General features: G+C 36.5%; 1 protein-coding gene across 4 annotated transcripts in view; it reads left to right on the top strand.

Moving 5' to 3' along the window:
• Positions 1-24,377, top strand: part of LOC123552411 (glutamate [NMDA] receptor subunit 1-like) — a 70,763-nt gene that overhangs the window by 6,374 nt on the left and 40,012 nt on the right. For 3 of the 4 annotated variants that reach the window (XR_006686610.2, XM_045342065.2, XM_045342067.2), the window contains exons 2-9: positions 7,798-8,281; positions 8,546-8,722; positions 10,742-10,842; positions 14,759-14,874; positions 16,238-16,421; positions 16,908-17,151; positions 19,516-19,624; positions 22,002-22,126. Coding sequence is in view for 3 of the 4 variants with exons in the window: in XM_045342065.2 (XP_045198000.2) it covers positions 7,907-8,281; positions 8,546-8,722; positions 10,742-10,842; positions 14,759-14,874; positions 16,238-16,421; positions 16,908-17,151; positions 19,516-19,624; positions 22,002-22,126 (1,431 nt within the window). In the remaining variant the exon portion in view is untranslated. The remainder of the gene's footprint in view (positions 1-7,797; positions 8,282-8,545; positions 8,723-10,741; positions 10,843-14,758; positions 14,875-16,237; positions 16,422-16,907; positions 17,152-19,515; positions 19,625-22,001; positions 22,127-24,377) is intronic. The other variant, XM_045342066.2, reaches the window with a different exon arrangement.

Genomic DNA, 24,377 nt, shown 5'->3' with positions numbered 1-24,377 from the left:
AAACTGATTTTATTGGATGCATTTGTCTTGTTCATATTGCTTTGTCCGACATGATAAAGTGAATTTCAATACCCTCAGTAGTAACGTAATTCACTAGACAATTTAGTGGCTACTTTCAATCAAAAATAATTACATAAAACTGAAAATTTGTTTTGATGAAAATACTACTTCAAGGTCCTAAGATGGTTCATCAATACGAAAAACCCGTTCACACAGCCAATCTAGACAACAAATACCCTCGGACAAAAAAATCCAAAAATTGTACAACTTAACTCGTTTTGGCTGAATTTATACATCAACATTTATTGATTAAAGTACCAAAACCTTATTGACAGTTCTTATAACATTAAAATCAAATGTCACATATTTTCGCGACCCGATTTTCTCACCCGAACACACACTCTACTTTTTGGACAATATAGTTGTAATTGTGGTGAAAACGTTCTAGGTAAGTGTAAACAAAAGTTTAGAAATGACGAATTAAAGCAAACTTAGACTATTAAGAATCGACCACCTAGAAAAAAAATCTGAAAAATAAATTTAATTCTCTAAATTTTACTTAGGGGATGCCTTACATTTGTAATTCATTTAAATGTCTAGCTGTAAAATTAATGTGCTACATGTTAAAAGTATTTAAAATACAATATTGCATCCTTTTAGGTTTCTGAAGTATATATAATTAAAAGTAGAATAGAAAATAACATAAAATTTTGGATTTTGTCTCTAAGTTTTGTGTTTGTGCGCTTAATTTATGTTGATAAAAATCCTCCAGTTTTGAGACCCCAACTCCAGCTGAAAAATGGGCTGTTTTAAAAAAAATGGCTGGAAACATGTAAAAATGATCAAAAATTAAAACAGGTCTAAGTAGCATTCTTATTACTTCATTTTAATAAGCCGTCATTGCAGTCCATAAAAATGGTTGCGTGCAAACAATACAACACATATTAAGTTTTTTATTGATCTTTAATTCAACTGACCCAACAAAAAAGAGAAAACAACATACCATCTTCAAAGTCACTGCAGAAACAAAAAGTATAATTCTTTGTGTCTTTTTATGTGTCACAAATTGACATACGGGCCTTATTTTATATGTATTGTAAATGCAGGTATTGCATCATCTTTTTGTAAATTTTTGAGTTATTGAGGTAAATGTTCAGATTTCACGCATGAAATACCTTCATGTTTTTTTCTGTATTTCATACAAAAAATTTCCATGTAAATTTCATTAAATGGTTCAGTAAATAAAAGTTGTATTTTATAATACTTAGTAATTGTGCTTTTATCCCAAAACCATATAAGTGGGCCATAAATTGTCAATTTAATATTTCGCGCCAAAGTAGTTAGATTCCCCGCTATATCGTGAATCCCGTGAAAAAAGAAATAGTAAGCCACGGCTTATGCGTGAATCCATTAAATTTAGTATTGGCGGAACTTATCCTTTTAAATTAGACTGGACTAGATATTGCTTGCGCACACACACCTTACGACTTTTATAGACGAATCTATGCTGAATTATTTTCTTAGCTTAGAATTTATGCTCGATACGAGGTAAGAAATTTATTTGTTATGACTTTGTTGATGATTTTTGCATTACAGAGATTTTTATTTGGATAATTTGTTTCATTCTACAGATTCCTGTAACATTTAACTTTTACGGCACATGATTTTGGGCTAGTTTCGGTATATTCAGGATAATTTATTAAATTATTTTTCAGACTTCTGTAATATTATTTTAGAAAGAGGAGTCTAAATGTTTCTTTATTATAAGATGTAAATTTTACTGAAATTTGTATCGTGTATATGTTAAAGCACTGTTTCAAAACTTATGTCAATCATTTGGTTATTTTGGAACGCCATTACTGCATTGTATTGGCCATGTTTGTAATATATATTTAATTTGTAATTGTGTGCCATTTTGCTCAACTTTTTCTTGAATTTAGTGTAAAGAAAATAAGAAATAAAAATGTCAAGTAGTATATGCCTCCAAAAAATTAAATTAATTGATTTTTTCATTATTTAGCCCAATTTTATGCTATTATAAGTCGAGAAGTTGTGTTTATTCAAATTAACTGTGTAACTTAATACAAAAGGCAACTTTGCCGTATATTTTAAAGAATATCAAAAAATACCACAAGGTATTACATAAACATGACTTAGTATTTCATATTACAGAACTGATTAACAGTTTGACCAATAAATGTTTCACTCCTGACATAATACACATTATTACCATAACTTAGATTTTAACTTAATATTGTGATCTAAACAGAATGCAAGTGTAATAACACCTTAATTCATTATTGCAATGCAGGAAAGAAGCGACTTTTTAACAGTTTTGATTCTGAAACTTTGATATTTTTACATTTTTAGAACAACAACGATGAATTTGATTCAAGAAACAACAGATTTTCAACTTTGAGTTAACTTACGAACAGTTTTATAAGAACAGCTCCTCACAGTGCTGATTTGTTACATATCAAAGTAACAATGAGCTATTAATAGAATATAACCATGATAACTTCTGAAAACATAAAAATGTCAAAATGTTTCACTCCTGACACGTTTGTCAACTTTAAGAATGAATAGTTCATCCTGAACATTCAAGCTCTGGTATATTGAACTCCATTTTGATTCCACTGCAAGGCAACAGTTAGGCTGAGTTAGAGTTTGTTAAGTATCATTTAGTGACTGCCAGGACACACCAGTGCTTAACTATGTTTGAACTCACGGAAAGCCTCAGTGTCTTCTGGAGGAACCTCAACTGTATTTCCGGTTCATCAACCTTTTCAACCTGCAAAATTACGTGAAATGCAAGGTTATATTTAGAAATTAGAGCTAAATATTACATAAGTCATATTTTATTATCTTAACATATAAACTTGATTATTTTATATTATTAGAAGTGTCAGTTTCTACTATCGTAATTAAACCCCCTGAACATCAAAGTTGTAAGGTGGGTTAACTGGTTTCAGTTTGTCTAACTATCAGTCTGTTCATCTGCCTGTCTGTCCATCTGTCTGTAGACACAACCTTATGCTCATCAGTTGTTACCCCCCAAAAAAACTCAAGTTGTAAGGGGGTATACTAGTTTCCTTTTGTCTGTCTATAGACACAATCTTGTGCAAATCAACTCTTCTCATCCCCTTGACACAATTTGATGAAACAAACTTCACAAAAGTGAAATTTAACAACTGTAGTTGTACATGGTGCAGGTTATGTTCTCTTTCAGAAAAAAAAATATGCAGAGTTATGGGACTTTGTTTTTTGTTACTATACTATATACATAGTCTGCATATGCATTCGTGTGCGTGCCTAATCTCCAGAACCCACGCACACAATTTGATGAAACTTAAGACAAGTGATCTGTAGTAACCCTAGTTGTGCATGGTGCTTGTAAGGTTCTTTCAGAAAAAAATACTGCACAGTTATGGGACTTTGTATTTTGTTAATAAACTATATACATACAATCTGCAGATGCAATCTTGTGCACTCTTAATAACCCCTGCATACAAATTTAATGGAACCTCACTCAAGTGATCAGTAAAAACTCTAGTTCAGTGAATGGTGCATGTTAGGTTCTGTTTGATAGATATTCTGCAGAGTTATGGCACTTTGTATTTTGTTACTAAACATACACACTCCACATAATTATGCAATCTTGTGTGCATCAAATTGCAATGTACTGTGTCATTGTGTGCAGAGGAGTAGGGTACATTCATTCATCAGCTCCAGTGATAGCCTTAGTGTTTTTAGTATTACCTTCAACAATGATTCTGCTTGTTTTCTACTTTTCTTTTATCCATTCTCTCTGTTTAGATTTCATTCTTTCATCTACAACTTTGTTTGATTTTCTTCCTTTTCTGACCAGCTCTTTTGACTTGTTTCTGTTTTTGTTTCAGTTTCGCCTTTTCAAGTAGTTTTCCATCCTTTTTCAGCTTTTGTAAAAGTTTTCAAACTCTTTCTGTGAATGTTATTCTATTGGTTTCAGTCTTTATGTTCTTCATGATTTTTCTGATGGCTGGAAGGCTAACAATACGTTTTCTTATCTTGGCTGCTTCATATTTACTCTATAAAATGAATGTATGCAATTTTACCATTTTAATGTCAGGAGTAAAACATTTTTACTCATGCAAGAAAGCATGCTAAAAAGAAAAGATATATGCTGTAATTTGTTATTTTCAGCAATAGGTAAATACATTTGATAAAACATAAACAGGAAAATCTTAAAAGTAATACATAAAAATGTTTTACTTTGTGGACATAGAAATTTATAAGATATATTTTCTACTGCTAAAATATTAATGTATCAATTTCAGTTTATAGAGCAGTAAAACACTTACCTTAAATGAACAAGTTTGTAGTGATATCCTCCATTCATCATCCAGAATTTTAAAAAATGCCCAGCTGAACAGTGTTGCTTTTTAATATGCTAGTTTTAAGAATAGCACCAAAATTGAAAATAATGTTTCACTCCTGACATATACATACGAGGCACGTACTCCAAACAAAAACACAAACTTCACTCATGACTGTCTTTTATGATTGCCACACTATGCACACTACTTGGAAAACTGCATTTGGGTACATGTATGTTTTATTTTCAAACACGGTGCCTCATTAAGCACAAATGTTTCACTCCTGACCAAATTTGGGTCCACTGCGATATACTGTGTTAAAAATAGTTTTGGGAGATATTATGATTAAATTATTACTTTTTTAAGTCAGTTATATGTGTTACTCTATAATAGTAAGTGTAGGTTATGAAATACTATTAGTACCAAAAATTTGTAGTCATTTACACAGATTTTTACTGATTTTTTTAGCTTACCTGTCACAAAGTGACAAGGTGAGCTTTTGTGATCGTGCGGTGTCCGTCGTCCGTCCGTCCGTGCGTGCGTCCGTGCGTCCGTCCGTAAACTTTTGCTTGTGACCACTCTAGAGGTCACATTTTTCATGGGATCTTTATGAAAGTTGGTCAGAATGTTCATCTTGATGATATCTAGGTCAAGTTCGAAACTGGGTCACGTGCCATCAAAAACTAGGTCAGTAGGTCTAAAAATAGAAAAACCTTGTGACCTCTCTAGAGGCCATATATTTCACAAGATCTTCATGAAAATTGGTCAGAATGTTCACCTTGATGATATCTAGGTCAAGTTCGAAACTGGGTCACGTGCCATCAAAAACTAGGTCAGTAGGTCTAAAAATAGAAAAACCTTGTGACCTCTCTAGAGGCCATATATTTCACAAGATCTTCATGGAAATTAATCAGAATGTTCACCTTGATGATATCTAGGTCAAGTTTGAAAGTGGGTCACGTGCCTTCAAAAACTAGGTCAGTAGGTCTAAAAATAGAAAAACCTTGTGACCTCTCTAGAGGCCATATATTTCACAAGATCTTCATGAAAATTGGTCAGAATGTTCACCTTGATGATATCTAGGTCAAGTTCGAAACTGGGTCACGTGCCATCAAAAACTAGGTCAGTAGGTCAAATAATAGAAAAACCTTGTGACCTCTCTGAAGGCCATATTTTTCATGGGATCTGTATGAAAGTTGGTCTGAATGTTCATCTTGATGATATCTAAGTTAGGTTCGAAACTGGGTCACGTGCGGTCAAAAACTAGGTCAGTAGGTCTAAAAATAGAAAAAAATTGTGACCTCTCTAGAGGCCATATATTTCATGAGATCTTCATGAAAATTGGTCAGAATGTTTATCTTGATGATATCTAGGTCAAGTTTGAAAGTGGGTCACGTGCCATCAAAAACTAGGTCAGTAGGTCAAATAATAGAAAAACCTTGTGACCTTTCTAGAGGCCATATTTTTCATGGGATCTGTATGAAAGTTGGTCTGAATGTTCATCTTGGATCTAGGTGAAGTTCGAAACTGGGTCATGTGCCATCAAAACTAGGTCAGTAGGTCAAATAATAGAAAAACATTGTGACCTCTCTAAAGGCCATATTTTTCATGGGATCTGTATGAAAATTGGTCTGAATGTTCATCTTGATGATATCTAGGTCAAGTTTGAAACAGGGTCATGTGCGGTCAAAAACTAGGTCAGTAGGTCTAAAAATAGAAAAACCTTGTGACCTCTCTAGAGGCCATACTTGTGAATGGATCTCCATAAAAATTGGTCAGAATGTTCACCTTGATGATATCTAGGTCAAGTTTGAAACTGGGTCACGTGCCTTAAAAAACTAGGTCAGTAGGTCAAATAATAAAAATACCTTTGACCTCTCTAGAGGCCATACTTTTCATGGGATCTGTATGAAAGTTGGTCTGGATGTTCATCATGATGATATCTAGTTCAAGTTTGAACTGGTCAACTGCGGTCAAAACTAGGTCGAGTCTAAATTATTAAATCTTTTGACCTTTCTAGAGGCCATATTTTTCAATGGATCTTCATGAAAATTGATCTGAATGTTCACCTCGATGATATCTAGGTCATTTTCGAAACTGGGTCACATGCAATCAAAAACTAGGCCAGTAGGTATAAAAATAGAAAACCCTTGTGACCTCTCTAGAGGCCATATTTTTCATGAGATCTTCATGAAAATTAGTGAGAATGTTCACCTTGATGATATCTAGGCAAAGTTCAAAACAGGGTCACGTACCTTCGAAAACTAGGTCAATAGGTCAAATAATAGAAAAACCTTGTGATCTCTCTAGAGACCATATTTTTCAATGGATCTTCATGAAAATTGGTCAGAATTTTTATTTTGATAATATTTAGGTCAAGTTTAAAACTGGGTCACATGAGCTCAAAAACTAGGTCACTATGTCAAATAATAGAAAAAACGATGTCATACTCAAAACTGGGTCATGTGGGAAGAGGTGAGCGATTCAGGACCATCATGGTCCTCTTGTATGGAAATTAACATAACCGCCCTCATTCCTTTTTAGCCGTGTATTTTGTTTAAAACATTCTTATATTATCCATAGATTTATGTTATCTTTTAGTCAAGATATTCAACTTGAATAAAAAATACATGTTTTACTCTCTCATATACATTTTGACATTGAAATAATATTTTGAATTTTAAGCTTTTCTTAAAGTGTCACACTTTTTTGTTGCACTCCTGACATTTTTGGCATGTTTTTCAGACATAACGTTTTTTTCTGTGAAGCAATCTTGACCAAACTTTACATACAGCTCTATGACACCAGTTTGCATTTTTAGACAAACAAATCAGCATCTAATAATGCATGATGTGACAGTAGTTTAAGAAAAACTAAAACTAGCCATTTTTTTTAAAACAGCCCAAATAGCAAATCTCCAGTTTTGGGATTCTGATTTTATCACATGTATGCACAAGGGCTAAAGGTTAGAAAGTATTGAATGTCTCCGCTACTGCTTTCTATGTTAAAATAACAACATATAGACAAGTCTGTTAGGAGTATATAATATTTCAATTTTTTAACCCTTAGCCTGCTGGTGGCAAGTGATTCTGCCTTTGCGACCAGTGCAGACCAAAATCAGCCTGCACATCTGTGCATTCTGATCATGGTCTGCACTGTTCGCTATTCAGCAGTAAAAACCCCTTCAAACGATAAATGGTATTGCCCGAAATGAAAGATGGACCAGTCTGTTTTAGAAATTTAGCAGGGTAAAGGTTAAAGACAGTGACATTGCTGTTCTGATAAGTTTACTTTTGGCAATGTTTGGGTTGCCATTAATTCCTAAAATGATTTTCATTTCCGTACACCAAGTCCAAGCTTTATGTTATGTTGTTCAGATGTGTGATAATTTGTATGCTGGCATGTTATTTGAATATATACGGAAATAATTTTGTATTTTCAGTAGTATTGATCAATGCAGAAACAGTGTAGTTTCACCAGACAGTGTTTGTCAAAGAAGCATCTATACACTATACAACTGTAACTCTGGCAGTAAACATTCAAGTGTCAATATGTTTATAGGCCAATGTGTGTTCATATTATTTGCGTTGTCAGGATGTTTGGGTGAGAATATTCACATCGGAGCAGTATTAAGTAGCCCAGAAAATCAGCTTCTCCTGAAGGACTACGCAGACAAGGCCACAGCTAGAAAAACAAGCAAAGATTTTGGCCTAACATTCAATGCCACGTCCCTTCTTATGGACAGTAATCCTGTAAGATCTGCATTATCAATTTGTGATAATTTGATAACGAAAAAGGTGCAGGTTATAATCGCTAGTCATCCAGCAGCGAGTGCTCAGTCTCCAATATCAGTGTCATATACATGCGGTTACTATGGGATACCATTGATAGGCATCTATGCAAGGGATAGCGCCTTTTCGGACAAGGTATATCAGACTTAATTGCCCTATTAAAGGGTTGTATCTTTAAATGTTGACTTTAATATTATGTTAATTTCATGATTGTGTAACCTAGATTGTAAGAAACTAAAAATAATTTTGTCATTTTGGATTAGAAATAATAAATCTTTACTTGGTAAAGAAAAAATTAACAACAAAAATTCAGTTCTCAATTGGCTTTCACACAGTAATGAAATAATCTGGTAAACATTTGTTTGTGATAAAATTCTACAAAAATGTTGTCTTTTGTAGAATGTACACTCAACATTTATGAGGACAGTCCCCCCATACTTCCATCAAGCGTATGTATGGATTGATCTACTTGTCCACTATGATTGGAAGCAAGTTATATTTATACACAGTATGGATGAGGAAGGACGGTCTATTCTCAGCAAGTTTCAGGCCCTGGCTGAAGAACAAGAGATCAAGGTAAGGAAAATTGCACATGTTTTGTTGCTAGTGATGCCAAATTCTTCCTTTGCCAGTACAGACACAGAAGTCTGACCAGAGGGACAGAGTGAAAGAAATCTTCCTTAGATACATGTACATGTCTGGCCAACTTAGCTATTTGCATATAGACAGATTGGTTCTTTAACCTACCCTGTGTACAGCATTGAGACACTTGTAACAGTCTTCCCTGCAGACTGCTTACCGTAGTTGTTAGGGAGACACTTGATAGCATCTCAGAAATGTCCAGTCCCTGGGCAGGAATTTGAAGCCCAGACCTCAGACCTGGATTTACAGGCCATTATGACATCAAGTTACTTGTTTCTGTTCCCAGAAAAACAGCTCACAGTGCAATTTATATATGACAAATCAAATTTCTTGTAACAAATTTGGAATTATATACTGAGCTAATATCAGACTCTTTTAAAAGAGAGACAAGTATTTGTATGTTATGCAATGAAATTTAGATATACAGTTACTGTAATACACTGCTCACTCTAGCATCCACGGCCCAGGAACATGAGCAGATATACAGTTATACGCTGCCCACTGGTGCATCGACGACCCAAGAATAGATCAGATATACAGTTATACACTGCCCACAGGCGCATCGATGGCCCAAGAACATGAGCAGATATACAGTTATACGCTGCCCACTAGCGCATCGACGGCCCAAGAACACGAGCAGATATACAGTTATACGCTGCCCACTGGCGCATCGACGGCCCAAGAACAGGAGCAGATATACAGTTATACGCTGCCCACTGGCGCATCGACGGCCCAAGAACACGAGCAGATATACAGTTATACGCTGCCCACTGGCGCATCGACGGCCCAAGAACACGAGCAGATATAGTTACACGCTGCCCACTGGCGCATCGACGGCCCAAGAACACGAGCAGATATACAGTTATACGCTGCCCACTGGCGCATCGACGGCCCAAGAACAGAGCAGATATACAGTTATACACTGCCCACTGGCGCATCGACAGCCCAAGAACACGAGCAGATATACAGTTATACACTGCCCACTGGCGCATCGACGGCCCAAGAATAGAGCAGATATACAGTTATACGCTGCCCACTGGCGAATCGACGGCCCAAGAACATGAGCAGATACACAGTTATACACTGCCCACTGGCGCATCGACGGCCCAAGAATAGAGCAGATATACAGTTATACGCTGCCCACTGGCGCATCGACGGCCCAAGAACATGAGCAGATATACAGTTATACGCTGCCCACTGGCGCATCGACGGCCCAAGAAGAATAGAGCAGATACACAGTTATACACTGCCCACTGGCGCATTGACGGCCCAAGAACATGAGCAGATATACAGTTATACGCTGCCCACTGGCGCATCGACGGCCCAAGAATAAAGCAGATATACAGTTATACGCTGCCCACTGGCGCATCGACGGCCGACACTCAGTAGAAGTAGAGAGCAGATATACAGTTACACGCTGCCCACTGGCGCATCGACGGCCCAAGAATAGAGCAGATATACAGTTACACGCTGCCCACTGGCGCATCGACGGCCCAAGAATAGAGCAGATATACAGTTACACACTGCCCACTGGCGCATCGACGGCCAAAGAATAGAGCAGATATACAGTGATACACTGCCCACTGGCGCATCGACGGCCCAAGAACATGAGCAGATATACAGTTATACACTGCCCACTGGCGCATCGACGGCCCAAGAACACGGGCAGATATACAGTTATACACTGCCCACTCGAGAATCGATGGCCCAAGATATACAGTAACTGTTATACACTGCCCACTCGAATATTGGCGGCCCAAGAACACGAGAAGATATACAGTTATACACTGCCCGCTCGAGCATTGACAGTCTAAGAACACGAATCTGCATGAGCAGTTTTCCACATATTTTTAATGTTTTGATCGCTCAGAACCATGAATAACTGGAGCATTTTCTCATCTCCTGTCGACCTTAGGCAATCCGTGTTTTACTGTATTTGGTTTCAAACTTCAGATTGAGAAGAGTGTGAAATTTTCCGTAGGACTCGTCAACTTTACGGACTTATTATTAGACCTGCCACAAGCTCAGTCTCGGGTGATACTTCTCTCTGCTGGGTAAGTCATGCACTTTTCTGTCTATCAATGTGATCCTAACTGTAAAATCTTTATATTATATTCCAAGGTACAATGTGTAGAGGGCTATATTTCATTTGGGCACATTGGTAGAGAGAAATTTCTGAGGAACCATTTAATTGATTTTCAAATGACTACTTGTAAGTGTTCCACATCATTACACATGTAAGTAAATGCTGAATCTAAACTACTGGAAGGATTTTCATAAAACTAGCATGGTTTTTAAATTTCATACAGGTTACCAGGTCAAAGGTCGAGGTCACAATTAAAGTTCTTTATTTTGTGGCTTCAGAATGGCTAGAATGATTTTTAGCTCATCTGATTTTTTGAAAAAAAATGATGAGTTATTGTCATCACTTGAGCGGTTGTCCGCGTCGGCGTCGGCGTCTGCGTCGGCGTTGCCTGGTTAAGTTTTATGTTTAGGTCAGCTTTTCTCCTAAACTATCAAAGCTATTGCTTTGAAACTTGGAATACTTGTTCACCATCATAAGCTGACCCTGTATAGCAAGAAACATAACTCCATCTTGCTTTTTGCAAGATTTATGGCCCCTTTTGTACTTAGAAAATATCAGATTTCTTGGTTAAGTTTTATGTTTAGGTCAACTTTTCTCCTAAACTATCAAAGCTTTTGCTTTGAAACTTGGAATACTTGTTCACCATCATAAGCAGACCCTGTACATCAAGAAACATAACTCCATCTTGCTTTTTGCAAAAATTATTACCCCTTTTGGACTTAGAAAATCAGTTTTCTTGGTTAAGTTTTATGTTTAGGTCAGCTTTTATCCTAAACTATCAAAGCTATTCCTTTAAAACTTGCAACACTTGTTCACCATCATAAGCTGACCCTGTACAGCAAGAAACATAACTCCATCCTGCTTTTTGCAAGATTTATGGCCCCTTTTGGACTTAGAAAATATCAGATTTCTTGGTTAAGTTTTATGTTTAGGTCAACTTTTTCTCTTAAACTATCAAAGCTATTGCTTTAAAACTTGCAACTCTTGTTCACCATCATAAGCTGACCCTGTACAGCAACCAACATAACTCCATCCTGCTTTTTGCAATAATTATTGCCCCTTTTGGACTTAGAAAAATCATTTTCTTGGTTGAATATTATGTTTAAGTCAACTTTTCTCATAAACTATCAAAGCTATTGCTTTAAAACTTGCAACAGTTTTTCACCATCATAAGTGGACACTGTACATCAAGAAACATAACTCTATCCTGTTTTTTGCAAGAGTGATGGCCCTTTTTAGACTTAGAAAATCATGGGTAGGACAATATTTCTATTATACAAAAAAAATCAGATGAGCGTCAGCACCCGCAAGGCGGTGCTCTTGTTTTACTAGTTTTCATAAAACAGTTATGTCATGGTGACATGAATTCCAAATTTTTTTAATTTTTAAGACAAAATATAAACATAACTGGGTAATTATTTTTGTCCATTTTGATTTTATTTATTATCAGTCAGCACTAGCAAGAAATAAAAAAGTTGTTAGTCCACAACAAATAATTATTAATAATATTATTTCACAGTAAATTTATTTCTTGACTGTAAATACAAAAACCATTTTTGCCCAAAATTTTGAGAACACCTTCACCTACATTCCTCAAACTTGGTAGGCTTATTGCTCACAGGCAGTGGATGATTCTTATGGACTTTTAGGTCGGTCAAAGGTCAAGATATGATTTAATACATTTTTTTCACATGATCCTAAACAAACCTGGCCATTGGGCAGTGAATAAGCCCAGTTGATTTTGGCGTCAATGGGTCATAGGTCAAAAAAGCACAAGGATCATGGACCCATCAGATTTTGGTTTCTTTGTCAAAGTTCATGGTCACTGGTATGCTAAGTGGTCAGATAGACAGATTATTTAATCCATGTCTGCTGAATCCCTTAAGGACTATATTCAGCACTGTCAGCTTCAAAGCTTCTTTTGGTGTAATTGCACCACACAACTGTGCTGTTGTTTGGTGCATGAACAACCAGAGGGCAGGTATATAACTGTTTTGTACTGGCTGTCTGTCTGTCCCACAGTGTGCCATCTTTCACAAAGCCATAACATTTCTATAAGTACTGTACTTGTAATTAATCAACAATCAGGCTATTTCATACTGATTTATCAACTTGGAAATTTTGATTGAACTGAACAAATAATAATCACAGATGAAAAGGATGCAGTATAACCACTGGTGAGGCCATCTCCAGAGAGCAGAGACCTCCAGCAGATACAAATGATCCTACTTTTGTGGTGCGGCAACCTGTAGTAAGCAGCCTTTTGCTGTAAAGCTGCAAGTCAGCTGACTTGTCAGATTTGCTTTTTAGTCCCCTACCAGTGGAAAATGAAGGGGACTATAGGAATGCCCTCCGTCCGGCTGTCCGTCTGTGCGTCCCGGCTGTCCGTCTGTGCGTCCGCAAATCTGGATCCTGCGATAACTCAAAAGTATTCAAGCTAGCTAAATAGAACTTGATATGTGAATAGAGTGCAATATGTAGATTATGCACGTGCATGACTTATGCTTGTAGGTCAAAGGTCAAGATCACTATTGAAGGTCAAGTAAAAATTGTTTCTGCTGTATAATTTTTATATGCATTGATGGATTATCTTAATGGTACATACAAACGTTCCCCATGATGAGACAATGTGTCAGTGCATGATCTATACTTGTCGGTTAAAGTCACTGTTCAAGGTCATGTAAAAATCTGTTTCTGCTCCATTACTTTTACTTGCATTGAAGGAAATGTCCCCCATGATTAGACTATGTGTCATGCACATGACCCATGGTTGTTGGTCAAAGGTCAAGGTCAAGTAAAATTTTTTTTTTCATAAGTAGGGGACTTCTGTATTGCCACTGCAATACTCTGTCACTTGTTACTCTAATTTTAACCTGTCTTAAGCAGCCAGATTGTGTTGCTCCCTTGACTAGCTGCTTAATACAGGTCTGACTGCATTTTCTTTTCCATTAAAATATCTTAGTAAATTGAGAGCAACAACCTCTGTACCACAAACATATTGTAATTTTACATGAGATGTTTGTTGAAGAGAGTGAGCACTGTACTTGATTATGTACGTACGTCCGAAATCTTGTGTGTCCAACTCCTCCCACACTACTAGCCTGATCTGCTTTAAACAGACTTTCACAGATAAACAAGCTTGATGTGCAGATGACCATAGCAGAAGGAACTTTTGCTGTGACTATTTTTACTGCAGTTATGGCCCTTTGATAGTTTTGCTGAAAAAGCTTGTGTGTCCAACTCCTCAAACTCAAACACTATTGAAAGGATATACTTTAAAGTTTTATAGGTGAAGGACATTGATGTGAAGATGACCATAAATAATGGACTTTTTTCTGTGGCTGTGTTTTCTAGAATTATGACCCTTTCTTAATTTAAAAAAACAGGCCATAGTGAAGAAATTTGGTGTGTTAAGTTCCTCATGCACTTTTTGAAGAAATGGATTCAAAGATGCTCAGATGCATTACCTTTTCTGAGTATGACCTTAAAGGATGGCGCTGTATGTGGGGGCATTCGTGTCCTATGGACACTATTCTAGTTTTGAATAAGACTTGCCTGCCTAGTTCAATAGGGAGAGGGCAGATCTAGGGATCACAGGATCATGAGTAGTGATTTGATAAAAGACTTGTATCTGAAATCAGTCTTGTTCCACTTTTGTTTGATGTGGTGAAGTTGGCAGATACTTGCGGAGAACAGGTAAATACTGGTTCAGAAGCCAGGAACACTGGTTAGGTTAACTGTCTTCTATTACATAACTGAAATACTGTTGAAAAATGGCACTAGACCCAAACAAAACAAACAAACTGAATATTTTGAATTAGATGAAGTTGTTTGCACATACATGTGAAGAAATTTTGAAATGTTAACCAATGTTTGGTTTACAGAAAAGAAGATGCTGAGCATTTATATCATGATGCCAGTGAACTTGAGTTGACAACTGATTCTGATTTTGTTTGGCTGGTATCTGAAGAAGCCATGTCGGCATACAATGTACCTGTGGGTAAGTGAATGTTTTTGTTGTTAGCTCTTCTCAACAAAACATGCTCAAAATGTCCTATAGGGATCATGCACCATCCAACATTATCATGAAATCAAGCAACCAACAGTTTATTTGTGAAAGGAATTACAAAGGCCAGTAGATTTTAATCCTTATAATTTGACATCTTGACTTGCCTATCACATCACATTATTATGACACCACATTGTTATGGTGTCACTTCTGAATGGTACCATAGCAAGATTGATCATGAAGATTTTTATACTGGTCAGTATTTAATTTTGGCTCCACCCTCTTGTAAATAGTGTACCCTTTTTATCAGTACTCATATAATTTTCTAGAGACCAACTGAAAGGATTATAAAGAATAGATTTACAAATAATCTGTATTGATAATTTCTGTATGCTCTATATAAATTTTAACTTATCATTTTGACAGTTTTACCTCATGGCTGCTGAGGAATCTTTTAAAGCGCAGCAGAAATGCGTAACTTTCAGTGAGCGCCTTATTTACTGATTCAACTGTGGTCATGTAAAATGTTTTGAATCACTGTTTATTTGAACAGCAGTTGTTTTACACTTTTGTTTCCTTTAGAACTAATATGTTTCAAGTCAGCCTATGGAAACATTTTTAAAGTTGTTGGCCCAGTCTCAAAATATATGCCTCTGTCACAATTGAGAAAATTTTGGTTAAGTTGTTTATGTTAGCTAGTATCTCATTGAATGTTATTTGGAATGGATTGGATCTTCATACTCTTGTTCACTGTGAAGGTCTGACATGCATTGTGTGGATTTCATAACTCTGTTTTGCTTTGTCTCAAAGTTGTACCCCTTTCTCAACTTTTATTAATCATTAAATGTTTTTAGTGACGAGGCTTTTTGAAATGGCAAGCATTGCTGTTCTATGACATCTCTTGTCCTTTGGGGATATTTCGAATGATGCCATTTTGTCCATATTTTTTTTCGTAAATGACATCAGATTGTGAGTGCAATCTCTCGGAAAGTGCCATCCTTGATATTGTTATGTCAATGTTGTTTATACGAAATTAAATGCTTTTTTCTTTCCATACAAAATACATAGTGAATGTAAATATTGTTGTATGAAATAATTATATAATTGAGCCGCACCATGAGAAAACCAACATAATGCATTTGCAACCAGCATGGATCTAGACCAGCCTGCACATCTGCACAGTCTGGTCAGGATCCATGCTGTTCACTTTCAAAGCCTATTGCAATTAGGGAAACCGTTAGCGAACAGCATGGATCCTGACCAGACTGCATGGCTGTGCAACTGGTCTGGATCCATGCTGGTCACAAATGCACTATGTTGGTTTTCTCATGGTGCGGCTCATATTATTTGACAGGTGTAATAGGCCTACAGTTGATAAACGGCACCAATGAAGCAGCTCATCTAGAGGATAGTGTCAGTTTGATAGCCAACACAGTGACAGATCTTTTCTTGGGAGGTAACTTAAGCCTGTCAGAAACACCAGAAAACTGTTCCAGGCGAATGGACAGTAAATGGGAACAGGGGATTAATCTTTTAGAGTAAGCAATATGTATCTAGCAGCATATGCACTCAAGAACTTTAAAGAAGCCTCATCCATATATGGCAGTTAATGTATTTCATACTTGCAACATGTATTCAAGTATTTATATATTCGCTTACGATTACCCATTAAATCTGATCTGATATGGTGATTTCTTGACTGTGTGATACTTGAACTGTGATCATTAAAGCCTGTGCACATGTGAAGCTCGTGCTATAATTGATATTACACAAAATTCACTTATTTGTAAAGTTAAATGTTGTTAAACATTGAAGTTGATTACAAACTCTTGAACAACATTTTTATCAAAATTTCCTGACTTATACTAAATTAAGGATCTATTCATTAAAATCAATACCGTATTTACTTTTATTCTCCTCTAAAGTAGGACAGGTTGGTTCAAATGTTGTAATGTGTGGTCTTGTGAGCACACCAAGTGTGATGTTCATGTCCAGGTTAGTCTTTAATCATTTTCGTGTTCTAGGCACATCAAGAAACAGGATGTAGATGGGCAGACTGGTCGTCTCAGCTTTAATGAAGAAGGGGACAGGCTGAATCCCATTTACTGGATCAAAAATGTTCAACCTGAAGGCACTTTTGTTGTGGGTTACCATGGAAACAAACAAGGCACAGAGGATAAAAAGCTGTCTTTTGGCAACACAGCCATTCTGTGGCCATCCCAAGATACAAAGAAACCTAAAGGAATAAAGATTTCTACACATTTAAAGGTATGATATAAGGATGTCAGTGATTAGATCATTCAGTGGTTATTTCTTGAGACATCTGGTTATTTCAGAAACAATGTATCCCAAACAGTTATTGTTAAATAAAATCATTGCTCGGAGTTCATATACGAAGGAATTATATCATGAAGGCACAGCAACTGATAGAATAATATGCATCTGAATGAAAAACTATGATTTTATTCAAGATCAGATCACTGTTTGATATATATTGTTTAAATTCTAACACATTATCAAGAATTATTATCTACATCTTTGAGGTCATTCTTAAAATATTTGCCTGTTTCGTGTGTTTTTCTTTTCCATTGTGCCGCCATGACTTTTGACACTGTGGTGTCATAATTGTGATATACAAACAGTACATGTTTTGCATAATAACACACAGATTCAGTCCTCTTTGTTTAATGGAGAAATAAATTGGGTTGTGTAAGAATAGTTTGTAAAACTGGTATCTTTTTAGCTCACCTGAGCAAAGCTCAGGTGAGTTTTTCTGATCACTCGATGTCCGGCGTCTGTCTGTCTGTCGTCTGTCGTCTGTCAACATTTAGCTTGTGTATGCGATAGAGGCTGTATTTTTCAATTAATCTTCATGAATATTGGTCAGAATGATAACCTTGATGAAATCTAGGCCGAGTTCGAAAATGGGTCATCTCGGGTCAAAAACTAGGTCACTAGGTCAAATCAAAGAAAAACCTTGTGTATGCGATAGAGGCTGTATTTTTCATTTGATCTTCATGAATATTGGTCAGAATGATAACCTTGATGAAATCTAGGCCGAGTTCGAAAATGGGTCATCTCGGGTCAAAAACTAGGTCACTAGGTCAAATCAAAGAAAAACCTTGTGTATGCGATAGAGCCTGTATTTTTCAATTGATCTTCATGAATATTGGTCAGAATGATTGCCTTGATGAAATCTAGGCCGGGTTCGAAAATGGGTCATCTGCAGTCAAAAACTAGGTCACTAGGTCAAATCAAAGAAAAACCTTGTGTATGCGATAGAGGCTGTATTTTTCAACTGATCTTCATGAAATTTAGCCAGAATGATTACCTTGATAAAATCTAGTTCGAGTTCGAAAATGTGTCATCTGGGGTCAAAAACTAGGTCACTAGGTCAAATCGAAGAAAAACATTGTGTATGCAATAGAGGATGTAGTTTTCAGTTGATCTTCATGAAATTTGGTCAGAGTGATTGCCTTGATGAAATCTAGGTCGAGTTTGAATATGGGTTATCTGAGGTCAAAAACTAGGTCACTAGGTCAAATTAAAGAAAAATCTTGTGTATGCGATAGAGACTGTTTTTTTCAATTGATTTTTATGAAATTTTGTCAGGATGATTGCCTTAATGAAATCTAGGTCGAATTTGAATATGGGTCATCTGAGGTCAAAAACTAGGTCATTTGGTCAAATCAAAGAAAAAACTTTTGTATTTGATAGAGGCTGTATTTTTCAATTGATCTTCATGAATTTTGGTCAGAATGATTGCCTTGATAAAATCTAGGTTGAATTTGAACGTGGGTCATCTAGGGTCAAAAACTAGGTCATATCTAAGAAAATGCTTGTTTTATCGCAAGAGACCAATCTTTTGGTCCAATCTTAATGAAAATTGGTCAGAATATTTGTTTCCATGAAATCACTAGGTCAAACATGTTTTACACTGTTATGGTGTGTTTCTTAGGTGAGCGACCTAGGGTCATCTTGGCCCTCTTGTCTGAATTGTTGGATGATGTCTTTCTTACAAAGTCAGGCTTTTCCTCCACTTTAAAAAAGTGCTAGTAGAGAAAAAATTTTACAACTCAAATTGACTAACAACATGAAATTTCAAGTATTTTTGGCAAAATCTTCAAATATTGTAGACAGAAAATCCCATGTTTCTTTCTTTATTTTTGACAGAAGGTTGCTGACAACCTCCTATTATTTAGATGTTGGAATAAATAATGTTTTTCGTGTCGTATGATTTCTGTCTTGTTCTAATAGATTCCATTTGATATGAGGAAAGCCAATTTCTTATAGAAATTATTATGTATAATAAAATCTTTAAAAAGATCCTTTGAAAGCATAGAATGCAACCAAGCAAAATAATACTAGACTGTTTGATTGAGTCTGCTCATGAGAGGTAGTGGTACAAACCATTACTACCATAATATTGTACTTTCATTGTAGGACAGAAATTACATGAAAGTTAGAAACTGTCAAAGAGCAGAGATGTAATCATCATATAAGCTGTAAATTTTGCCCATAACAGTTTTCATTAGAGAGAATTTTTGTGAATTGAATAAAAATGCTAATTTATGAAAAATGAATCCTTTGCAGTTATTTCTGATTTCATTGTATAAAAATTATTTGTTTCAGGTTGTGACTATAGAGTCAAAGCCATTTGTTTATAAGGCCCTTTGGTTGAATGAGGAGGAGTGTTATAAAAAGGAAGGGATACAGTGTTCTCATACTAACTCTAGCACAGGTCAGTGCTGGAACCAGTCTTAAAGTTATAAAGTTGAATTTAGAAACCAGTCTATCAACTCCAGTAGCTGATTGGCTGATTCTGGGTTCGTGTTAGAAATTGGCTTATTATCCCCCACCCGAGCGGGGGGTATTGAAATGGCGTTGTCCGTCAGTCAGTCTGTGCGTCCGTCCGTCCGTCTGCAGCCATTTCTCAGTGACTACCTGGTAGAATTTCATGAAACTTGAAATAAACATGAACCAACATACTGCGAATATGCCCGTCAAGTTTTTTTTTTGATTAGTCAATTTCCCTTAGAGTTATTGCCCTTGATTTAATGAAAAATACACGTCTGCAGCGATTTCTCTGTAACAAGTTTGTAGAATTTCATGAAACTTGAAATAAATATGAACCAACATACTTTGATGATGCCCGTCATTTTCTTTTTTTATTGGTCAATTTTGCATAGAGTTACTGCCCTTCAATTGTTTAAAATCCACAGATTTGTACATTACAAACCAAACAATTGGAAGAATTTCATTAAACTTCTTTCATTCTTTTTATGAATATTTATTATAAACATGTGAAGTTGTGTACCCACACCTGGTCGCCACCGTGCCTTGGTCACCCCCCCTCCTCCTCCCAACACCTCACTCTCCCCCCCCCACCCCCCAATTTTTTTTTATTCCTTTTTTATGCCCCCGAAGGGAGGCATATTAGTTTTCACCTGTCCGTCCGTTCGTTCGTTCGTTCGTTTGTTCGTTCGTCACAATGTTAATTTTTTGCATGAAGGCACTTTACTCGCGAACCACTGCGCCCAGGACCTTCAAACTTCACATGCTGATAGTACTTTATGAGTACACCACCCCTACTGACGTTGGGGTCACCAGGTCAAAGGTCAAGGTCACAGGGGCCAACGTTAACTTTTTGCATGAAGGCACTTTACTCACGAACCACTGCACACAGGACCTTCAAACTTCACATGCTGATAGTACTTCTTGAGTACACGACCCCTACTGACTTTGGGGTCACCAGGTCAAAGGTCAAGGTCACAGGGGCCAACGTTAGCTTTTTGCATGAAGACACTTTACTCGCGAACCACATCACCCAGGACCTTCAAACTTCACTTGCTGATAGTACTTATTGAATACATGACCCCTACTGACTTTGGGGTCACCAGGTCAAAGGTCAAGGTCACAGGGGCCAACGTTAACTTTTTGCATGAAGGCACTTTAGTCGCGAACCACTGCACCCAGGACCTTCAAACTTCACATGCTGATAGTACTTACTGAGAACACCACCCCTACTGACTTTGGGGTCACCAGGTCAAAGGTCATGGTCACAGGGGCCAACGTTAACTTTTCGCATGAAGGCACTTTAGTCAAGAACCACTGCACCCAGGACCTTCAAACTTCGCTTGCTGATAGTACTTATTGAGTACACCAGCCCTACTGACTTTGGGGTCACCAGGTCAAAGGTCAAGGTGCTGTGGGGGGCATTTGTCACCATTAGTGACAGCTCTTGTTTATTTCTTTTTTTTTTCAAACCTTACATGAATATTTATCAACATGCAAAGTTGTACCATTCTCTCACCTCACTCTTCCACCCAGTCATGCTCACCCCACCCCACCTCATTTTTTTTTCTTTTTTTTTTTTTTCTTTTCCATCAATAATCACTAATGAAATTATTTGCTTCTTTGTAACATTCTTAACTTTTTGCCAGATATATTTTTTTGCCGTTCCTCACCACAGACCCTTTCGGCGGGGGATACCAATTCATCGAATTTGCTTGTCAAATTCCGCTTTAATTAGGATTTGAACCTGCCACCTCCAAACCAGAAGTATGATGCTGTTCCCTGGCACCACTGTTGCTGAGATATTAAACGGGGGTGTACTGGTTTCAGGTTGTCCGTCCGTTCGTAGACACAATCTTGTGTGCACCAACTCTTCATCCCCTTGACATAATTTAATGAAACTTCACACAAGTGATCAGTAACAACAGTAGTTGTGCATGCATGTTAGGTTCTTTCAGAAAAGAAAACAGGGTTACGGAACTTTGTTTTTTGTTACTATACTATGTACATAGAGTCTGCATATGCAATCTTGTGCACAACTTATCTCCTGAACCCATGCACAATTTAATGAAACTTAACACAAATGATCAGTAGTAACCCAAGTTGTGCATGGTGCATGTTAGGCTCTTTTAGAAAAATATTCTGCAGAGTTATGGGACTTTGTTTTTTATTACTATACTGTATACATGGAGTCTATATACATACAGTCCACATAATTATGCAATCTTGTGTGCATCAAATTGCGATGTGCTGTGTCAATGCCTGCGGGGGGTACATTCATCACCTTCAGTGATAGCTCTAGTTATATCTGTTTCTATTTTTAGGAGAGACAACTACGCATTGTTGCTATGGTTACTGTATGGAGATGCTGCACATGTTGGCAGCAAGAGTTAACTTCACATTTGATCTTCACCTTAGTACAGATGATTCGTTTGGATCTTTTAAAAGGGTATGCATGTAAAGTACAGAGACTACTGTCCAATTCAACTTAACCATAGCAAGGTGTTTTTATACCCCCACAAAACGAAGTTTGGGGGGGGTATATAGGAGTGAGCTTGTCGGTCGGTTGGTCGATCCGTTGGTTTTGCATGGTTTCTGGATGATAACTCAAGAAAGGCTTGACCAATTTAAATAATTTTTGGTACACAGATGTAACATCAGAAAATACAGGTCAAGTTCGAATTTGGGGTCAGTAGGTCAAAGGTCAAGGTCACAGTGATCCTGAACAGTTAAACGGTTTCCGGATGATTACTTGAGAACGCTTGGGCCTAGGATCATAAATTTTGGTACACAGGTGTAACATCATGAAATGCAGGTCAATTTCGACTTTGAGGTCTGTAGATCAAAGGTCAAGGTCACAGGGACTCGGAACAGTTAAATGGTTTCCGGATGATAACTTGAGAACGCTTGGGCCTAGGATCATAAATTTTGGTACACAGGTGTAACATCATGAAATGCAGGTCAAATTCGACCTTGAGGTCTGTAGGTCAAAGGTCAAGGTCACAGTGACTCGGAACAGTTAAACGGTTTCCGGATGATAACTTGAGAACGCTTGGGCCTAGGATCATGAAAATTGATAGGGAGGTTGGTTATGACTAGCAGATGACCCCTAATGATTTTGAGGTCAGTAGGTCACAGGTCAAGGTCACAGTGACCCAGAACATTTAAACAGTTTTCGGACAATAACTTGAGAATGCTTGGGACTAGGAACAGGAAACTTAATCTGGAGGTTGGTCATGTCAAGCAGATGACCCGTATTGATTTTGAGTTCCAAAGGTCAAAGGTCATTTAAACCTTTTATGGACAATAACTTGAGAACGCTTGGGCAGAGGATCATGACTAGCAGATGACCTCTATTGATTTTGTGGTCAGTAGGTCAAAGGTCAAGCAAGTTCGGCTTTGACATTGGCTTAGTTCTGTGACAAGGCCATATTGTGGGGGTATAATTCGTCACTCCTGTGACAACTCTAGTTTGACTTAACATATGATTATCATTGCATAGATTTTATTTGTGACATTAACATGGATGTAAAACATTTTTGTAAAGAACTTTAAGGTTGGTAACAGGAACTTTAAGAAAATGTTAGCTTATCTTGATTACTTTTGAACTTATTGTAAATAAATAAATTTTATACGCTATTTTCTTTTTTAAAATTCTGATAAAAATTAAAATTTGATTTGTTTTGAACTTATTGTTCTGCTACTTTGAGCTATGAAATTTTGAAAAGTTGCAGTTTGATTCTTATATATTTCTTAAATTTATGAAATGAAATAATCATTTTCCATGAGCCTTAGATTTGCACTGATTTTCCTATTAGAATTACATTTTTAATGATTTCAAGATATCTTCAAAATTAGAAAAATCCCATGTTCCGTCCCTGGAGACCTGTAGAATGGTGTATAGGTTTCTGTATGATTGTATCTGAGCCTTGCAGATAAAGAAGAAATTTATGTGTAAACATCCTATTATAGTTTTTGTGGATCAATCTTCAATTTTGCAAAGCAGTCAAAGGCCTGTTGCAATAGCCTATACATGTTTTCGCTTAGAAAACTTGAAATTTCTTGATTAAAATTTCTGTGAAGGTCCACTTTAACTGAAAACTATAAAAGTAATAGATTAGAAATTTAACAGACTTGTTTATTATCATTAGAAGAGTATGTTGACAAAGAACCATAACTCTTGCTTGTGTTTTGTAAGAATTATAGTGTTGCATTTAAAAATTTGAGTTTTTTGATTAAAATTTTGTTTAGGTCCATGTTACTTGACTACTGTAGAAGTTATAGCTTCCAAACTTTGCACTGTTTTGTTTCATCATTTGGCGAGTTTATAATCCAAGAACCATAACTCTGATTTATGTTTTGTTAGAATTATGGCCCTTTCTGTACTTAGAAAATTGGAATTTCTTGTCTAAAATTGTCCATTTCCCTTGAATATTGTTAGAGATTTTGCTTGCAAACCATGTACACTTGTTTATTGTTGTTGAATTAGTAAGTCTGTCAAGAACCATAATTTTATGTTGCTTTTTTTCATAAAATGGCCTGGTTAGTTTTTGAAAATTGGTATTTCTTAGTTATTTTTTATGTCCTCCTTCCTTGTTTACTGTAGCTTTGAATATTCAAAGAATCTGATCTCTTTTCTTGCTTATTGTCTTATGTGAAGCACTGACAATAAACATTGGCACCTGCAAATGGTGCTCATA

Source organism: Mercenaria mercenaria, chromosome 4, assembly GCF_021730395.1.
Source record: "Mercenaria mercenaria strain notata chromosome 4, MADL_Memer_1, whole genome shotgun sequence".
NCBI lineage: Eukaryota > Metazoa > Mollusca > Bivalvia > Venerida > Veneridae > Mercenaria > Mercenaria mercenaria.
The sequence above is the reverse complement of the archived record's forward strand: the minus strand, read 5'-3'. Positions and strand labels throughout refer to the sequence as shown.